We start from the raw sequence: 19,338 nt of genomic DNA on the forward strand, positions 1-19,338 counted from the left end.
TCACCTTATCCCGACTCCTATTCAGAGGAACATGTGATGAGAATTGTCTTCTATCTTTGGTTCTGTCCTCATCTCTTTCCCCTGCACCCCTCTTCTTTCCACCTCTCTCGGCTCCCTCCACCCTACTTCCTCCGGGCCGGTTTTCCATCCTCCTGTATCGTTGAGCATCCTCCAGGTTGACATATTTCTCTGCTCGAGCCAACAAATCATCATAGCTCGACGGAGGCTTCTTGACCAACGACTTAAAAAACTCTCCTCCCCTTAGTCCTTGTGTAAAGGCACTTATCATGATGTCAGGGGTAGCCGATGGTATTTCTAGTGCTGCAGTGTTGAAGCGCTGGACAAACTCCCGCAACGTTTCAGCCTCTTGCTGTTTCATCACAAACAAACTCAAATAGTTCTTTTGATGCCTCTTGCTGCTGGCAAATCGGTGCAAGAAGGCTGCAGAGAAATCCTCGAACGATTGTATGGAGTTGGGCTGCAGGGTATTAAACCATTGCTGGGCTGACCTCACCAACGTGCCCAGAAACACCCTGCACCTGACTCCGTCCGAATATTGGTGCAACAGAGCCGCATTCTCAAATCTCCCCAAGTGTTCCTCAGGGTCTGTATGTCCGTCATACTCTCCAACGTTTGATTGTCGGAAATTCGGAGGAAGCCCTTCCCCCAAGATGGCTAGTGAAAAAGGGCTTCCTCTCTTGGGTACCGACGCCCTGCTTCCCACCTGCTCCCTCAACCTCCTTATCTCTTTCCACATCTCTCCCATCTCACTAATCTCCCCACTCTGGAGGGGTTGCGTCTCTTCAACCCTGCTATGATGGACCTCAACATTTTCCTCCCGCTCCTGATGGGCGGCTTGTTCCTCTACAAACATAGACTCTTGATTCCTCTTCATGGCCTCATCCACTGTTCGGGTGATAAATTGGCCCAGCTGTTCCAGGGTCAAGTTTCCCACATTCTCATTGGGACGGGTTTGCTCGGCCCTCGTCTCGTGGATGGGCTGCTCAGTTCTGGCCTCTTGACGAGGTTGTTCTTGTCTCGTCTCAAGATGCGGTTGTTCCTGTCCCGCCTCAGCGCGAGATGGTTCGGGTCCCCTCCGAGGACGCGATGATGCTGAGGTGGCTCTTCCACTCCCTCTCCTCCCTACCATCTCTACGTCTTAACTCAAAAGTTCCCACAGACGGCGCCAAGTGATACTCACGGGAAATTTAGGGTCCGATCCACGCAAGCGTCACTAATCCAGACACGGGCTCCAAAATTACCCTGGGCCTGAAATCACAAATAAGACCGTTAGGAGGGGGCCAGGAGGGTATCCTGGCGTAGCCCCTCCGACGCTCAAGTCAGAGACTGAGGATATATGGGGGAGCAGCTAAGGGCGCTGCTGAAAAAAAATATAGTGAATGCCATATCGTACGCTCAAACCTGGTATTTATAGGAGAATACCCGGGCTTGTCATGGGCCCTTCACCTGTGGGCTACCTGTGGGCCTTAGATATGGGCCGGGGGTTTGGGCCAGATCTTGATGGGCTCATCCATGGAGTATCACCGATAAAAAAAAATGACTCAAATTGCAAGAAAATGAGAATATATAAGAATAATAATAAAATTTGATAAATAATATACCAAAACCGTAGATAAATAAATATGGATGACAGAAATATGATTTTTTAAAAAAATCAAACTGGGCTTGTTGCTTAAAAGTTTGAATATGTAATAATTATACAGATTAGATATTTTAAATATTTATGAGATATATCTCGAACAATGTTTTATAAAGAGGTATGTGGACAGCTACCCACCGCCTATTGTCTACCGTCTGGATATTTAGGCAGCCGCTTTGACGGCGTTTATACAGTTTTTCTTTTTTTACTTAAATATATGATTTTCTTATTTATCTCCGTATTTCTCAAATAATTACTCTTTATCATGTTTCAATTCAAAATCAATGACATATTCTTCATCTTTATACAAATTGATTGAAAAATATATAAAACAATCTTTTTTTTTTTACAAAATTAAATTAAAAAATAAACAAATCATGTATATTACATTATGCGACTTCTAAAAATCGGGGAGGTGAGCGACAACCTAGCACCTAGGCGATGGCGCCTTTTAGAACATCGATCTCAATCGCTTTCACAGTAGGGATTATTATTGCTCCTAGAGGTGCAAAGAAATCGATTCGATCTATGAGTTATTTGATTATATTTGATTCACGTTTGAAATTATTGAATTTCAGCTAAACTCAAACATGTTCTAATTTTTTTCCAAATCAAATTCAAGCCCAAATTATTTTATTCGATAGTTTGCAAGCAAATTGCAATTTTTAATATTTTATTCATAAAATGTAATTATATACTAAATAAATATATTTTGAGTCTTTGTTTTCGAGTAGCTCGCGAATATGTTCAAATATTTCGAGTCGAACTCGAATTTGAAGCTTTAATCGAACCAAATTCAAGCAAAAAATACTAAAATTTTGAGAGTTGAATCGAAATCGAACTTGAGTCTACCTAATTTGAGCCTTAAAATTTTCTTCATACACGATTTGATTCGATTCGTAAACGCCTTTAATCGTTGTCCAATAAACAATAAATGCCCAACTAAAGGGGTGTTTGGGTCATAACAGTTGATATGCTTTACAATTAAATATTTAAAATATATAATTATCACCAATTATAGACACAATAACTATATTACCTAGCAATAATTTTCCTACTAGATGATTGTGAAAGTTGTAGCACTTGATATTTTGTACAAATTGAAATATCTAACTTGTAACATTATCACTTATTATATATTTTGGTTTGTGTTTAATCATACACGATGATTGTGTTACTTAGCAACGAATAAGAATCCAGAGCATGAGTTTTGTTTTCAAATCATCGGTAAGTGATGTTGATGAAAATCACGATACTTGCTGGGAGATATCAGATTCTTTTCGATAAAATCATGATATAGGAGATCGATTGGGTTGATATCTCGGATGACCTCATAGCGATTCTAGGTAAATCAAGCTCAATATGAATCTCTAGATGACCCTCGATGGATTTAGATGAATGAGATGATACCCTGACCATTATGATGACCCATCGGGGCTACCTGGATATTGAGCACGACTTCTCTCAGACCGTCGAAAATGGCCTAAACCTCTTGAAACTTATATGTCATAGTCTACCATCTCGACTACACCTTTAGGCCCTCTTGCATGCATTATTAAAGATATAGAAGTTGTGGATGATGAAGTCATGCTTGGGTACATTGTACATTTCTCACGTTGCACGCCCAATCCGTGAAATTCCCATAAATGAGCAATCCCATTTGGGGCACGCAGGTTAGCACAATTTATGGATATCTCACAATACCAAAAAATTTTAAAATTAATTTTTCCAATTACGGAAATCTAACAGATGCTGAGAAATAAAGACTCGAATGAATGCCTCCCCCCTTAAAAAAAATTAAAAATAAAAAATTATTCATCGCTTTAAAATTAAAGTTGTAACAATAAATTAACATCCCGGAAAAACTTTGATGAAATGGTTTTGGTACTTTTTTTTTGAAGTACAAAGTTTATATCAATTGGTAGAATTTGAAACAATCCACATTGTTACATGTACTCGTTTTTCTAAAAAAGCAAGAAGGTTGGTGAAGGATCAACGTCAAGCACTAAGAGAGTGTTTGAAAGAGCTTTTAAGATGTATTTTCTGGATTCTAGCTGGGTGAAAGTGTTTTGGAGTATCTGTGAAACGCAGTTTCTGCACCAATCTCTATAACTTTTAACCAAAAACTAGAAAGAAGATTGAGTTGATTTTTTGTTTCTGTTTTTTTTTTTTTTTAATGGTTTAAAATTATAATTTGACATCTGAAATTTTAAAAAATATTCCACAATTACTCTCAATTTTTATAAATATTTTTATAGATTTGATAGAATATCAAATTTTTTTATGTTTGAGTTTTTAAAAATTTCGAACGAAATCCATAAAATTCAAAATCATATTTTATTACAAACATTTTATATTTTAAAAATTATATTTTTATAATTTATAGATTTACTTTTTTACCTGGTCATTCATACAAATTTTTTCATTTGTTTATTTTATTTTTATTAAATTATATAAATTTTCAAGAATTCAGGTATAAAAATATAATTAATTTGATATAAAATATTTTATATATGTTGACGGTGTGAATATCAAAATTTAGACAAGCAAAAGGACAATTTACGTATGTTAAGCGTATTGTTGTAATTTTACCCAAAATAAGTTTGGAAGTCATTTTTCTCCAAACACTCGAACTTTATTTTACATTAGTTTAGATATTTTATTTCAAACACTTCTTACTTTTGCTTCTTATTTACTTTCGAAAAATATCAAGAAAAATCACTTTAAAATATGCAAAAACTCTCTTAAACTTTCTCTAAATAACACGAATTTAGTTAAGCATATATATAAATATATTTATTTTATAATTTTAGTAAAGTTAAGACTAAGTGCATAAAATTTCTATTTAGGGAAATGAAGGAGCCCACAATTTTTTAACATAAAAAATTTTGAATTGGCTAGAGACTGATATAAAATTTCCAATATTTTTATTTTATTAACAAACATTAAATTACTGTAATAAAAAAAATCCCATTTTATCCAGCATCGAAATTGCTTAAATATGGTTAATCATGGTTTTGATCTCTTTCCCAGGCCAACCTTTGAAAAAATTATTGTATTCTACTCAAGGCATTCGGCTCGGTAGAGGCTTTATTAGCCGGGCCAGCTTCTACTGCATCCGGGCATATTCTATTTGACCCAAATTCAAACCCGATCCTGAGCCTGCTGTCCATTTGGCAGAAGCCTGTCGGTTCGGCTCCAGTGGTGAAAATGGATCCAGGTCGTATTTGGAGATTTGTTCTAACTCATAGAGTTTATTCAATCGAGAAATGACAAGTGATAAAATGCAATACTTCAGTTTACCATTGAAAAGGAAATCTCTGAGAGAGGAGAAGTTTTCTTACTTTAATTATCAGAGACATGGTGGGAAATTTCAGCTTGGGCCTTTGGAATTAAGAAATGGGCTGAATAGACAAGAGAGAAAAATATATAGGCAAAATGGCCCAAGAGAACGACGCCCTTCATTGAATGTAAATTTTTGGCCCAACTAATTTTTATCCGTGGAAGGATGCAACGATTTAAGAAACGACAAAATATCAACGCGTTTAGATTCTCAGTCATTTTTTTATTTTCAAAGTTGGTATCGTTTGGTAAACAATAAAAAATTTCGTAGTCACACACACATATATAATCAACCAAATATATGACAAAAACTTGGGTGAAAAGATCTCACGGATCGTATTTTGTGAGACATATCTCTTATTTGAGTCATCCATGAAAAAATATTACTTTTTATGCTAAGAGTATTACTTTTTATTGTGAATATCGGTAGGGTTGACCCGTCTCACAGATAAAGATTGGGGAGACCGCCTCACAATAGACCTACTCCAAATATATACAGGCTAAGTGTGTACAAAAAGTAGGAAAAACCAATATTTTTAGTCTTCCTACTTTCTTTCTTACTAAAAAAGACTTTCCTTGAATATTTTGATTAAACACTTTAGTCCCTAAACTTTTAAGAATGTAATAAAATTAGTTCTCACCATCAATTTTATTGTTAAATATAATGACCAGGATTAAATTATGGTATTTATTATATTTTTAGGACGAAAAAATGAACAAATATTTTTTAAACTAATTATGGTAAATATAATAAAATAGTAAATAATATTTCGGTTGACAGACTATATTTTGTCGCTTTTTTTTTAAATTATATAAAGGTAAATTTATGTTTGATGTTTAACGTACTAATATAAAATTTTCAAGCTTATTAAAAATAACAAACGATTATATAATTTGATTATTTTAAATAAAGTGACCAATATTTTTTAAAATAAATTTTATTTATTTTTTTAATTAAAATTGATATAAAAAACCAAATTCGAATATCTTTCATGTAAAATCTCAAAGTAAAAATATATAGACCGTTCTTGTTTACAAAACAACTATGTTTTAATTTTTTATATATAAGAAAAATATAACAAAATAAGAATATTTATATTTTCATCTTTCCATAATATTTATTACATACTAATTTTTATGTTATTTTTGCGTCCCTAAAATTTAATAAATATTATAAATTAGTCATTACAATTATACTTATATATATATATTTAATGGTGTTGTATTATTTAAATTTGAAGGACTAAAGTGTTATTTTGAAATGTTTGCGTCGGCAATTGCACTCCAATTATGCTCTAAAAATAAACCAACCACGCGTCTCTGATTGCCCGACCTTGTACTATAAATACCCAGATCAACCGTAGAATAAGCCCTCTTTGTTTGCCTAGGTTTCTCGATTCTGGGAAGCGAGGCTGTTTCTCCCCTTTTCGATCTCTCTCGCACGATTCACGATTGAAAATTTGGTAGGATTGAGAAGGAGCGCCTGTTTCCTCCTTTCATATTGTAAAACCGACGCGGTACGGTTTCTCGCTTACAAGTTGCAACACTCTAGATTGGTTCTGTTCTTTTTCTAGATCCGAGTAGTGTTTGATGTGCGTATGTTGATTTATTGGATATTTGCGCAATCAGATATTTAGGGTTTCGGATCAGGATTTTTAAGGTGTTTCTAAAAGAGAACATGCCGCGTGTTTTATTCTGATTTTTGGGATTTATTCCTTTGCTGTTTTTCCGTGTTTTGTTCCTGGTGCTCTGGTTTTTTTTATTGGTGTTACGGCGGCTTATACATGTTATAATTGCATGAAATCGGCGTTTTCCGTAATTTATGTTTTAATTAGTTGTGCTGATGCTAATACTTCTGTATATCTTTGTGATTTATACCCGGATAAATGTTAACTGTATAAGTTATTTGATTATCTGAGCAGACACGAATGCCTCTATGATATGGTCTTGTTTTGGTTCTGTTCTTAAGATATTTTGGTGACCACTGACCACCACTGCATAGCTTTTGGGTTCGGTAATTAACTGTGTTATTTATAGATTTCGTAATTAATTGAGTTCTCTCGTTCGCCATTGTGTTTATGTGCTATGTATGTATTTGATGTTTCCTTCCACATCCGTGGTTTTTGTTTTTATCGTTTCTTTTACTGTAGAGAGGGTCTAGAATATAGGAATGAGTGCTAATTTGAGTAATATGTCATATGATTTAACCCGTGGAGGCTAGGGGTCAGCTTTTCTCTTTTTCTCTCCCCTTAATTCCTGAGTATCTGCATTTGTTGATGTTAAAGGATACTTTGATATGGTCGCTGCTGCAACTGCCTCATCAACTGGCATACGATATGCACCAGAAGATCCCACTCTCCCAAAACCATGGATAGGTTTGGTTGATGGCAGTACAGGTTATGTTTACTTTTGGAATCCAGAGACTGATGTAACTCAGTATGAGAGACCTGTAGCTCCTTCGCTGGCAAGCTTTGTTCCATCTCACAAATCTTTGAGTTCATCGGTTCAAAAATCGTCCCATGGCAATCGCAATAATGGTGATGCTGCTGATGATAAATATATCAAAGTTAGCAATGGTGGGAATGGTCCAGTAAAAAATGCCTCCGGCTCTGGAAGTTATCAGGTATATCAAGTAGTTATCTTTTAAATGCTTTACATCATTACATGCCTTGTTTGGTAACTAATTTTTTGGACCCTCTTGTTTAGGTGGGGTTGTCCTGTTTGGGTTATGGCATTAGTCTATACGTCCAAGATAGGTTTAGTCAATCACATTTTTAGTGCTCCATTATTTTCTATGGTCATGTTTTCAGACTGTTTCGGTGTTATATAAACATCGTGATTCATGAAGTGTCTAATATTCAGCTATCTGTACTTTTTATTCTGATTAATTGACATGATGACATTGATAGACCTGTTTTTTCCTTGATGATGGTTTCATTCTGAATTCAAAGAATACTATGTGTTTTTATTTTTCTAATTGTCTGTCTTGGTAGAAATAGATTGGTTTTAGTCACAGAAGGATCAGCACTTCATTTTCATATGGTATTTTTTTACCAGCGAAACTGAACATTTTTTTTTGTGTGTATAATCTGGCCTAATCAATTCTTAAAACCTTCATTCCTGCCTATTGGGTTGACTGTGATGAGAATATATCTTGTCATTAGCTTCAGTTGTTAATGGGTTAATTCTAAAAATTCCATTTTGTAAAGTGAAAAATGAAAGCACTTGTTCACTCTTTCCTATTCTGCTTCTGCCCTTTTTAGTTTAATGTAGTTAGGATGATTATTCATTTTTACAATACATGAGCAATGCTTACTCAAAGACCCTGTTGTGACTTGATGCTGGTGATCTATCTGTGTATTCGGTTGGCAAAAAAATAAGTTATCTTGAAGTTTGTTTTTTCTTTTATGAAACTAATTTGCTTTGTTGGATAAACTCACTGTGTTTTCCTATTTATGTTAGACTGCCAGGATCAGATCAGATTATTTGCAAAATTCATCAAATGGGAAAACCAATGCTGGACATGGATCATATACATCTAATGGTGCTGATAGCAGTTTGTCTGTTGAGTCTTTTCGCATCCAACATGAAATTACAGTTACTGTAAGCATCTATGACTCTCTTTGCATAATTCTCTTATAGAGACATTATTTTTTTATCTAATTATATAAATCTAAAATCTTGAAAGGACCTACCTTTATTCTGACTCTGAACTTAGCTAAATGGATGTCTTGCTTAGGTGATGATGGAGAGCCGAAGTTATGTAATTGAATTTGAAGACCAATTTTACGGCAATTTAAATTTGATAAATGGCTCTTGAAGCTTAGATTGTTTTTTGACTGTCGAGTCAATTTAGAATTTGAGAACTTTTTGACACCTAGGCCTAGATTGGTATATAGGAATGGAATAAGGTGAAAATGGAATCAGTTTTGTGATGTAATGTGGATGAGGAAGGAGCGGTAGAAACCTAGCCTCAAGAAAGGAATGGGATATACTTATTGTACTGGTAGTTTAAACAACTAAATGGTATGGATAAATGGAAATGTTGTTAATGATCAAATCAGAGTGTAGCTAAAAAATGAAAATAAAAATATTCAAGAAATTTATTAGTATAATAATTATTATTATTTTGATTATTATTATCAGTAGATTATATTTATTATTAATAACATTTTAACTGTATGATTATTTTGTTTTTTATTATAAAAATAATAATTATTATTATCATTATGAATTTTTTGTTATTATTATGATCATGATTCTCTACAATGACGCAATAGAACATTTAAAGTTATCATCATTATATTTATGATTATTGTAGCTTGTTGTTATTACTGTTACTATAATAATAATTATTATATTATTTTATAATTATTGTTGTTACTATAATTATTACTGCTATTATTTATTATTATATATTATCAAAGATGATATAATCAAGGATTGTACTGTCAAAGAAAGAAATGAAGGAACATAATTAGCTAAACAGGGAGGGAATGGGCATTCCTGTGTCTAAACATACCGATCATGTTTTTCGGAACAAGTTTGTGAATGTTCGTTCCATTTTCAACCAATTCTACCATACCAATCTAGGCATTAGAATGAGGTTTTTTGAGCTACTGAGTCAAATTAGGATTATGGCCAACCAAGATAGCCGATTGATAGAGCTGTTGGTTTCTAACACGTGGATATGGATTTGTCATTTGCATGAGTGCAATTTTTTTTTAAAAAGTGAAACAATACTGACATCATGATCAGTTTTCTTAAAAATGATGTTATTTTAGATATGGCATTCTATTCTTGTTAAATTTGGATTTCTGCTTTGTCTTGTTCTGATACCTCTGCATGTCTAGCATACCCATCTCTCTTCCTCTCTGTGCGCATATGCATATTTATGTTTCTTTACATTATTCGTGTGAAAAATAATTACTTTTGTAAGTTGTATATGATTGACCCTTCAATTTACCAGGGAGATCTGGAAATCCAACCTTTCACCACTTTTGAAGCCACTGGTTTTCCTCCTGAGATTTTAAGGGAGGTATGGATTTATTTTGTATATTTGAGATCTTTCGATGGCCAGAAAAAATTGAAGTCTTAACCATGAGTCAAGTAATTTTTTGTAAGGTTCAGTGCCTACCGGAGTTCCATTGTGGAGAATAACAAACCTTACTTGAACCATCTGTACTTTTTGTTGTCGCAGGTGCGATATTGGCTCCAGGTAGGAGCCAAATGTCGTACACTGTGCCGTCCTGTGGGGGGTTGCATGTGTTTGGAGCTCCCTTATCGGTGGACAAGTTTTTGTGAAGGGCGTTCCGAATCATCCAAACTTGGCTGGGCTTCTGCCCCCTGGTCTGAAGAGAGAAGAAGTGTCCTGCTTGTCTTGTTGGCATCAGAAAGCATTGCATTTCTACACCGAGGAATGATGCTTCTTCTTGCCTTGGCCAGTTGCATAAGTCCAAATGAAACTAATCGGAACATTTGAAGTAGTACCTGTGATTTGGTGCACCCCTATAGTTTGTCAATTTTTTAGAAGGGCTTTTGAATCACCCGAGTATCGCTGTGACTTCTGTTGGAAATGATTCTGTCTGCCCTTGGTACGAAGAGAAGATGCGTCATATTCTTGTTGGTACCAGCAAGCAGTGCATGTCTTTTCCGACAGATGATGCTTCTTCTTTCCTCGGCCCCTTGTATAAAATTCAAATGAAACCAGTCCGAAGATTTAAGGGAACTCATCTGATTATTGGAATCTTCCCTCCCCTTACATTCATTTTTCAGGTACGACATGCTGGTTTTTCTGTGCCGACTCCCATCCAGGCACAGACATGGCCTATTGCTCTGCAAGGTCGTGATATTGTAGCCATTGCCAAGACAGGCTCGGGAAAAACTTTGGGTTACTTGATTCCAGGTTTCATTCATCTGAAGCAATTGCGTAACAATCCTATATTAGGACCAACAGTTTTGGTGTTGTCTCCAACAAGAGAGTTGGCAACTCAGATACTAGATGAAGCCGTGAAGTTTGGAAGATCATCTAAGATAACTTGCACGGTATGTGTTTGATGCTGGATTTTCTTATTGACTTTTGTTCAGTTAGAATGAGTTTCTTACTAGTCTGTGGTCGGTTGCTACGATGTGCATCTAACTTTACTATTTGAGGTGGCATATAGATTTGTATGATTTATTTGTCCATATTATTTTACCTGTTTATTACTATTTCCTTGCCATTTATCCAGGAAGCTCCCATCGTTTGAAAAGTGAAACCTTTTGTCTCCTGAATCTCAATGCCCGCATTTTATTTTAGAGACCAGCGTTCCTTGAGTTTGTTGCTGATTTTTGTTTTGATTTTTGACTTGTTAAGTGCTTATATGGAGGCGCACAAAAAGGCCCTCAGCTGAGAGACCTGTTCAGGGGCGTAGATATCGTGGTCGCTACTCCTGGTCGTTTGAATGATATTTTGGAATCGAGAAAAGTTAGTCTCCGTCAAGTTTCATATTTGGTGTTAGATGAGGCAGACCGAATGCTGGACATGGGATTTGAACCCCAGATCAGGAAAATTGTGAAGGAAGTTCCTTCTCACAGGCAAACCCTGATGTACACTGCTACATGGCCAAAGGAGGTGCGCAGAATTGCTGCTAATCTATTGGTTAACCCTATTCAGGTTAACATTGGCAGCGTCGACGAACTTGCTGCAAACAGTGCAATAACACAGGTCCATATTTGACTGATTTGTAATCTCCATTCTATTAGTTTCCTTTTGACTAAGTATAACTTTATGATCTACTATTTTCTTTTTAGTTGCAATTTTTGGTTACGTATTGGAATATTGATGTATTTTATGTGTCTGCCACAGCATGTTGAAGTTATGTCATCAGGGCATAAGTTGAGGCGCCTAGAACAGATAATAAGATCTCAAGAACCAGGATCGAAGGTTATTATTTTCTGTTCTACAAAGAAAAAGTGCAACCAACTTGCTGGTGCTCTAGCCCAACAATTTGTAGCTGCGGCAATACATGGAGACAAATCTCAGGCTGAGAGGGATCATGTCTTGACTCAGTTTCGCACAGGACGAACCCCAGTGCTTGTAGCCACTGATGTCGCTGCCCGTGGCCTGGACATCAAGGATATCAAGTAGGTGGCTGTTAAATTGATCTTATAATAATTTTTGGGCAATAAACACAATACAAGTATGTGGTTTTTTGGGATGTTATTTTTTTTGTACTTAAATACATGTACATATAATAATGATATAGACGACAGAAATTAATCAACTAAGATACAGAAGAATATTTTGTGGATTTTGGAAAAGTTTGGAAAGTAGGCCCTTCCTGAAATTTATTGTCACAGGGTGGTGATAAATTATGACTTCCCGAATGGAATAGAGGACTATGTTCACAGAATAGGAAGAACTGGGCGGGCAGGTGCCACTGGAGTGGCTTATACTTTTTTCTGCAGCGATGATGCTAAGCACGCGGCTGCTTTAGTCAAGCTTTTGGAAGGAGCAAATCAACATGTCTCAGTTGAAATTCGTGATATGGCCGCCTCACGGGGTGGTGCAGCAGGAAAATCCAGGCACCAGTTTGGTTCAGGCCCTAGAAGGCTTAATGATTCTACCTTTGGTGAACGAAACGGGGCAAGGAGTTCTTTTGGAATGTCAGTATTGACGGATAACAGGGCTGGCGGTCGTGACTCTGACCACAGACGTGATAGGTATGTTACAATTGAATGGTTCATTTAATCTTGGTCATGTATGTTGAACTTGTGATATGATAGCTGTTGATATAATCAACAGAACTGGTGCCGCTGGGAGCCATCAATACAAGAGCTCTCAAATTAATGGCAAAATGGCTGATGAAAATAGAAGCGGCAGAAGTCGCAGTAGATCCCCAAACCGGAAGTCAAGATGGGAGTGAGTGTATTAAACCTCCCCATTCATAGAGAAAGGGAGGAAGGTAAGGTGTCACCAGAAGAGGGCTTGATAGCACGTCAGTGATATTGATAGATGGGGCTGAATACAGTTCGGTGGATCATAGATGCATTTCGTAGCTGCAAAGTATTTGTGATCGACTACTTTAATTAACTTCAACTCGAAAACATTACTATTAATCATTTGTTGTACACTTGCTTACCATAGAGACAGGAGGTGGACAAATATTGTGCGATTTCTCGTATAAAAATGTGTAGTGTTATTTCTTATAGAGTGTTAAGAAAATTGACCCCAAAAAAGTGACACATACGGATGCGTAAGTTGTGGCTGATGCTCTATTATGTTGCAACATTTGTAACATCAACAAGGATTTCGACCTGAGCCGAGCTGTTTGGGAGCCAGCTAGGTTAAGACTCCACTTGAGCTTGGTTTTGACTGGGTTCGCGACTCTAGCTATGCCTTGAGTCTTCAATCTCATTTTTGAGAAATTTATTATATTATTTGTCTTTACTGTTATGGTCACTTCTATGCAATAAATTTAAAAATCTATGGGGATTGTATAGTTTAAGCTGTTTAGAAACGCTAACTCGAGATCAAGAATTATTTGAGCTTAAGCATCATCGTCATTTTTTTGGTGCCACTCGAAACTGACTACGTCCTTGTCATCGACTGTTGTGGAGATACGAAAGGCAACCCGTCCTCTTGCAACAATCAAAATGACAAAATTAGTTGCGACCCATATGAATTATCATCGAAGCATTTCGTTCATCGAGTCCAATATTTCTCGTACCAGCAGCAGAATTAGAAACTCCAGTTTGGATGAGATATAATTAAAATCGAAACGCCAATGACTACTTTGATCTCAATCAAGTGGCATCACCACTCCCAGTCATGGGTTCTAAACCCACAAACCCCACCCCCTTAGTTAAAATAATAATAATTCATAACCCAAATATATATTTTTAATATAAATAAAAGCAATGAAACATAAGTTTTTATTTTATCTTTATTTCCGAAAAAAATATTAAGAAAGCAATAGTAAATATTCAGCAATCGCCTGGTTTTGACTGTTTCGAATTTAGCCTGCGGTTCTCTCCCATTCTCTGAGTGGCTGAGATAACATTACACCAAGGCACAATTGCAAAAAATTGTTTTTGAAAAATGCATTAACAAAGCTACAAGTCAATTTACTTTGCCAGTCACACGTCAATAAAATTTTCAAATGCAGTTAAAATCATTAGTAGGAAACACACACACACACACACACATCAAATCATCAAATTTTTATCCAACAAAATCTTCATCTTGTTCTTACCCACTTGATTGGCTACACAGTAGTTGGATCTATCAAAGCCTCTATACCTAGGTGAATGTAAAATCTCATTGAAGTTCATCGGATACACACCATCGTGGTTAAAGAAGCCGAAGGTCAAACCTACAAGAGTAAGATCCACCTCTCTCAGAACCAAGCAGGAATTATAAGCACCAACCCCACCTCTCTCTATCGGCTCACTAAATAGGATACATGCTCATAACTAAAACCGATGTTTTAAACGGGTACCACATCATGAAGCTTTGAGTTGAGACTGTGCACGACAGAATCAATGAATTCTTCAGTGTTCAAGTACATGTCTCTTGACACCCTGAACAAAAATCAGAACATGAGGCACCGTAACAAGATATATTTCTCAACATAAGTAGTATATTATTAGTAAAGTATTATGCAACTGCATTTACATTCTGTCGCAACAACATGAGTGCCACAGTTGACAGTGGAATCCGTATGTTAACATTACTGAAAACACTATTAACACAGAGAAAAAATACCTTTCAAGATTTCGTTTATAGCAACTTTCTGTCTATCATTAGATGAGTATGTTGTTAACATTGAAAAACAGCCACTTACTTTGACCCATGAGTCAAAATAGCGAGATCTTTAGTCATCTTTCCAGATTCCACTGTCTCAACGCATGCTGCTTCTAACTTGTGAGCAAAATTCAACAGCTTCTCATTGCCATCGAGCTTGGCACTGGGAGAGATGTAGAAATACAAAACCATATTTAGTTCAGTAGCTGAATTATAAAATACATGAGGCTTTTTCAATCACATGCTTCCTATAATGTTTTTCACGTTTTAAACCTGGTTTCAGAGTTTAATCACAACTAAAACAGAACAGAAACAAATAATTGCATCCAACTGCAAGCGTCAAGACTCTGGCTGAATAGAAAAATAATTAAGCTGTGGCAGATTGTCAGGGTTTTATGAGCTCAAAAACAGGGATCCCACACCCAATAAACTACTAATATCCAGAGCTAAACTAACCGATGTTCTAATCCTCGTGTCCAGGCAAAAATGGATGCGATGCTATTTGTGCTGGTTTCTTGACCCTTTTGATGCAACCTAAAATGCCGGGTCACAGTCCCATGAGCAGCCTCTGCTTCTAAAGTTTTACCATCACCAGAGAGCTGCAAGGCAGAAAGATAGATCACCCAATTCACGAACCAAACAGATTTCATGAGGTACTACAACTTGTGCCAAATCAGGACTAACCAAAACAGACGTCATAAGTCCTAATGAACCAAATCCTGCAAAGTAAATGGACGTCAGCAATTCTTCCAATATTTATGATATTCTATGCATCTTTAAACCGCATTGGAAACATGGCAAAATAATAAGAATTGAGGGACCTATTTTTTCAGTGACCTTTGATTCAAACCACATTGGAAACATGGCAAAATAATAAGAATTTATTCTTTTTCAAGATGAAAATCACCTTGGGCAAGCAAATCACTTTGGACATCTCCATCATAATTTTTACAAGCCCAAACATATCCACCTTCACTCTTCATTGCATAAGCGACCATGTCATCAATCAATCGGTGTTCATACCTATGCAAGAGTAAAGTCTTTGTTAATTAAATAATAATAATACAGAGAACAATGAAGGTAGGCCAATGACTACCCTAAAAGAGAGAGAAAGAAACCATATCGAATGCTCTTCAAATTTTTCCTTCCACTTTTCTAGATATACCTCCTGAAATATATCCTTGAACCTGATATGGTCAAAATGTTAAGCAAATCCAGACTCTTTACGAGTGAAAACGTTGAACAAGTATGCTATGATCTTCAAATACCTGCCATCATACTTCTTAAGGATGGTATTTTTTGTACTCAAGTAGAGAGGCCACTTTTTCCCCAAGGCCATTACAAATGATGATTCAGCAAATGCTCGAATAGACTGAAAGTTAATCAAAGACATTATAAGGTGGAATAAATTTGCATACGTCCCTCATGAAAAGGTAGCATGTTTCAAGGAAATCAACAAAAAGACGTACCTGGTCAACATTAAACATAGAAAGGGCAACTCCGGGACCTTTGAAGTCATGTACATCCAGTTCTAGCGGTACATCACCATTTTCTGGCACTAACAACCAAACAGAAGAGTTTCAATGTCACCACTCATTCTGAAATTCAGTATATGATAGAAATATTGCATTGTCATCTCACCAAAAACCATTTTAAGCTTTCCAGGACCTCTAATGACTGTGTCAGTAGCACGATATTGATCACCAAACGCATGTCTACCAATACAAATGGGTTTATTCCAACCTGCAAAATGGGTAACAGTATCACAACAGTTCAAACTCTTACACTTTTACTCATGGAATAAGAAGAAATATCTTACCAGGAACAATTCTAGGAATGTTTTGGCACAAAATAGGCTCACGAAAAACGGTTCCTAGATAAAGGCATCGAGAACATTCTAAGTCAGTAAGGACAAGAAATAATAATGCCTTGATGATGGAGAACATAACAGTATGTTTTACATCCAGACCATTTAATATATTTCTGATAGTTCCATTGGGACTTCTCCACATATCTTTCAGTCCAAATTCCTTGACTCTAGTCTCATCTGAAAGTCGTCAAACCTTTGTACTTTAAAATCACCATAAAACATGTAGATTAGTGCATAGAATATGTAATAGAATAGCTAACCTGGAGTGATCGTAGCACATTTTACGGCAACGTTGTACCTAAAGACAAAACATAAAAGCACTCAAGCTGTGTTCGCGTAGAGAAATTCATCTGTACTATAATCCAATATAAAATACTTATAAGTGCGACAAATAACTGTTTATCTAATGGATCTCATAACATGAAGCTTCCAGTCACTCTGGAATCTTTGATTGATCGCTTCTTCCTTCATGACTACAGTACTATTCATAGATATGACGCCTCCAATGTTGTGGTCCTTAAGATCATTAAAAAATAGCTGTACGACTATAATAAACAATAAAACTCACACTCAACATATAGAAAAATAAAATTACAGCTCAATTTTAACCTAATCTCCACATATTTCATTGACTTAATTAATACAAACTGAAAATGTGATAAACATAAGATGCTCCAAAAAATTGAACTCCCAACTAAAAATTAAGAATATAAACAGACTCACTTGAGAGCAGCTTCAGCACTCTCCACAGTAACGTTGTCATCCGTCGCATCGCGATTCAATATACCTAAATCGAAATACTTTATATCCAGTTCCAGGTACGGAAATATCAACTGTGATAATCAACATCAAACAACTACTCGTTATAGCCAGAACTAAACATAAAAACGAGAAACACAAAAATAAATGCAAAACACCAAATGCATAGCAGTGCTGCAATTCATACCTTATCTTTGATCGTTTTCCAGATGACTCGCGTCATCTCATCCCCTAAACAACAAAACAATGAAAAAAAACATCAATCAATCATCAACAATATCCAATAGTATCGGGGAATAGATTGCAATAATCGAAAAACTACCGTCCATTTCGACGATAGGGTTCTGAACTTGGATTTTACTAACAGCGGCCGAAAAATAGCGAACTGAGGCGTTCGGGAGGCGAGTGAAGAGAGCACGGGGGTCCTTGAACGACATTCCAGCGGAAACTCTCGGATTCGAAAAGATTAGCGAGCTTAGACGGTTTCTGCAAGCGAGAAATGGCGGAGACGATAGAGTTGCAGTTGCCAAGATCATGGCGGACGGCGGTTAAGTTTGGCTTTTATTGGGAGCTCGCGGGGTTTAAGATGCTGGAGACTTCCTTTCTTTTGACCTCAGCGGAATGCGAAACTAATTACAGACATTTTTCAAGTCAAGGCAGCAAAAAAAAATTTAAATTATAAACATTAATTTCTGAAAATTTTATATGGAAAAAATACATAAATTTTCTATTATAATTCTAAAGTTTATTAAATATAATTTCAAAGTCAAATATATATTACACAATATGTATACCGATCGTTCATCCTATATCGAATGAAGATGGTTTTGGTTAAGTTTATAAGCACTTTATAACAGCTTAAGTAATTTTTTAGAAGGTGCATCAAAATGTCGAAATAATATATTGATAACTTATAAATCGTTTAACATGTATAATTAGATTTATGCCGATGATAATTGATACAATCCTGGTGAAATGGATGAGTAGGGTCGGGTGCTCCATCGGATCGAATCAATAATGTAGTTCAAGAAAATGAGCAAGGTAGATGGATCTGTGAGTTATAGCTTCCACTGTGACCTGCAGACAGGGAGATGAACTCGTGAATGGGCGCCGAAGGGGTGTCCGACGTGACCATTCCAATGCTTAAGTCAGCAGGTGAAGATGAATCAGTGTAGCTTAGATGAAAGTAAAGGCTACTGGTGTAAATATGTGTGTTAACATATGTGTTGGTGAATGAATCATTCTCCAGAACTAGAGAAGAAGAGGAAGCCAAAGTCCCTCAAATGAATTACATATCTGCTATTTATAGGAAGGAAAATCAAGGATTACCTCGATTTATGCGTACACCTACCACTCATAGCCTTTGATGTTGACTTAATGTCACGCCACCATACTTTTCCATCATATCACATCAATAGGATTCTGTCAGGGTACGCTTCTCGAGACAAGATCTTATCTTCTGAAACACTCGAGTGCGGCATTGTTATCGAGGTGGCCCGGGTAGAATGCCTCCCGGGAGTTTATATGAGAGCCCGTGTCTATGACTTCCCGGAGAGTATAGTATGGGCTTGCACCTGCCCGGCTCCAGAAGAATCCATCTGCAGACTCACTCGGATTTGGGAATCCATTTGATATTCCGAGTCATCCATGACCCGGGCTCTTATGGGGGTATCATCACCCATCCCTTAAAGAGTCGGTCTAGACTCATACTCGCTGTCCCGATCAGTCATGCTTGGATTCCCAAAGAGAATCAATCTTGTTCTATAAAAGCATCGGGGGCTTCATGTCTCCCAGAAATGGGATGAAATGCCGGAGTCTCGTGTCTTATGGACTTGAGATAAGATGTCGGGGCCTCGTGTCTCCCGGTCTTTGCATAAGATGCCGGGGGCTCATGTCTCACGGGTTTTGCTTAAGATGTCG

General features: G+C 36.5%; 2 protein-coding genes across 4 annotated transcripts; one reads left to right on the forward strand and one right to left on the reverse strand.

The window, feature by feature from the left end:
* Window positions 1-6,360: 6,360 nt before the first annotated feature.
* LOC142539564 (ATP-dependent RNA helicase-like protein DB10) lies at window positions 6,361-13,190 on the forward strand. Of its 2 annotated transcripts, XM_075645116.1 has the most exons (9): window positions 6,362-6,519; window positions 7,288-7,625; window positions 8,465-8,605; window positions 9,972-10,040; window positions 10,778-11,047; window positions 11,358-11,708; window positions 11,850-12,127; window positions 12,344-12,706; window positions 12,789-13,190. In XM_075645116.1, the coding sequence occupies exons 2-9, from the start codon at window positions 7,299-7,301 to the stop codon at window positions 12,907-12,909; spliced, it is 1,920 nt and encodes a 639-aa protein (XP_075501231.1). In that variant the 5' UTR covers window positions 6,362-6,519; window positions 7,288-7,298; the 3' UTR covers window positions 12,910-13,190. The 2 variants fall into 2 exon arrangements, with proteins under 2 accessions (XP_075501232.1, XP_075501231.1); XM_075645117.1 differs by lacking the exons at window positions 12,344-12,706; window positions 12,789-13,190 and having other exon boundaries at window positions 6,361-6,519; window positions 11,850-12,132.
* Window positions 13,060-18,063, reverse strand: LOC142539565 (isocitrate dehydrogenase [NADP]-like). Of its 2 annotated transcripts, XM_075645119.1 has the most exons (16): window positions 17,741-18,063; window positions 17,606-17,649; window positions 17,383-17,492; window positions 16,920-16,957; window positions 16,759-16,836; window positions 16,609-16,662; window positions 16,431-16,532; window positions 16,259-16,347; window positions 16,058-16,161; window positions 15,908-15,976; window positions 15,697-15,812; window positions 15,474-15,508; window positions 15,246-15,388; window positions 14,830-14,952; window positions 14,485-14,566; window positions 13,060-14,358 (listed from the first exon to the last, which is right to left on the reverse strand). In XM_075645119.1, the coding sequence occupies exons 1-16, from the start codon at window positions 17,952-17,954 to the stop codon at window positions 14,353-14,355; spliced, it is 1,407 nt and encodes a 468-aa protein (XP_075501234.1). In that variant the 5' UTR covers window positions 17,955-18,063; the 3' UTR covers window positions 13,060-14,352. The 2 variants fall into 2 exon arrangements, with proteins under 2 accessions (XP_075501234.1, XP_075501233.1); XM_075645118.1 differs by having other exon boundaries at window positions 13,060-14,566; window positions 17,741-18,062.
* Window positions 18,064-19,338: the final 1,275 nt, after the last annotated feature.

The sequence above is a fragment of the Primulina tabacum genome, chromosome 3 (genome assembly GCF_025594145.1).
Source record: "Primulina tabacum isolate GXHZ01 chromosome 3, ASM2559414v2, whole genome shotgun sequence".
NCBI lineage: Eukaryota > Viridiplantae > Streptophyta > Magnoliopsida > Lamiales > Gesneriaceae > Primulina > Primulina tabacum.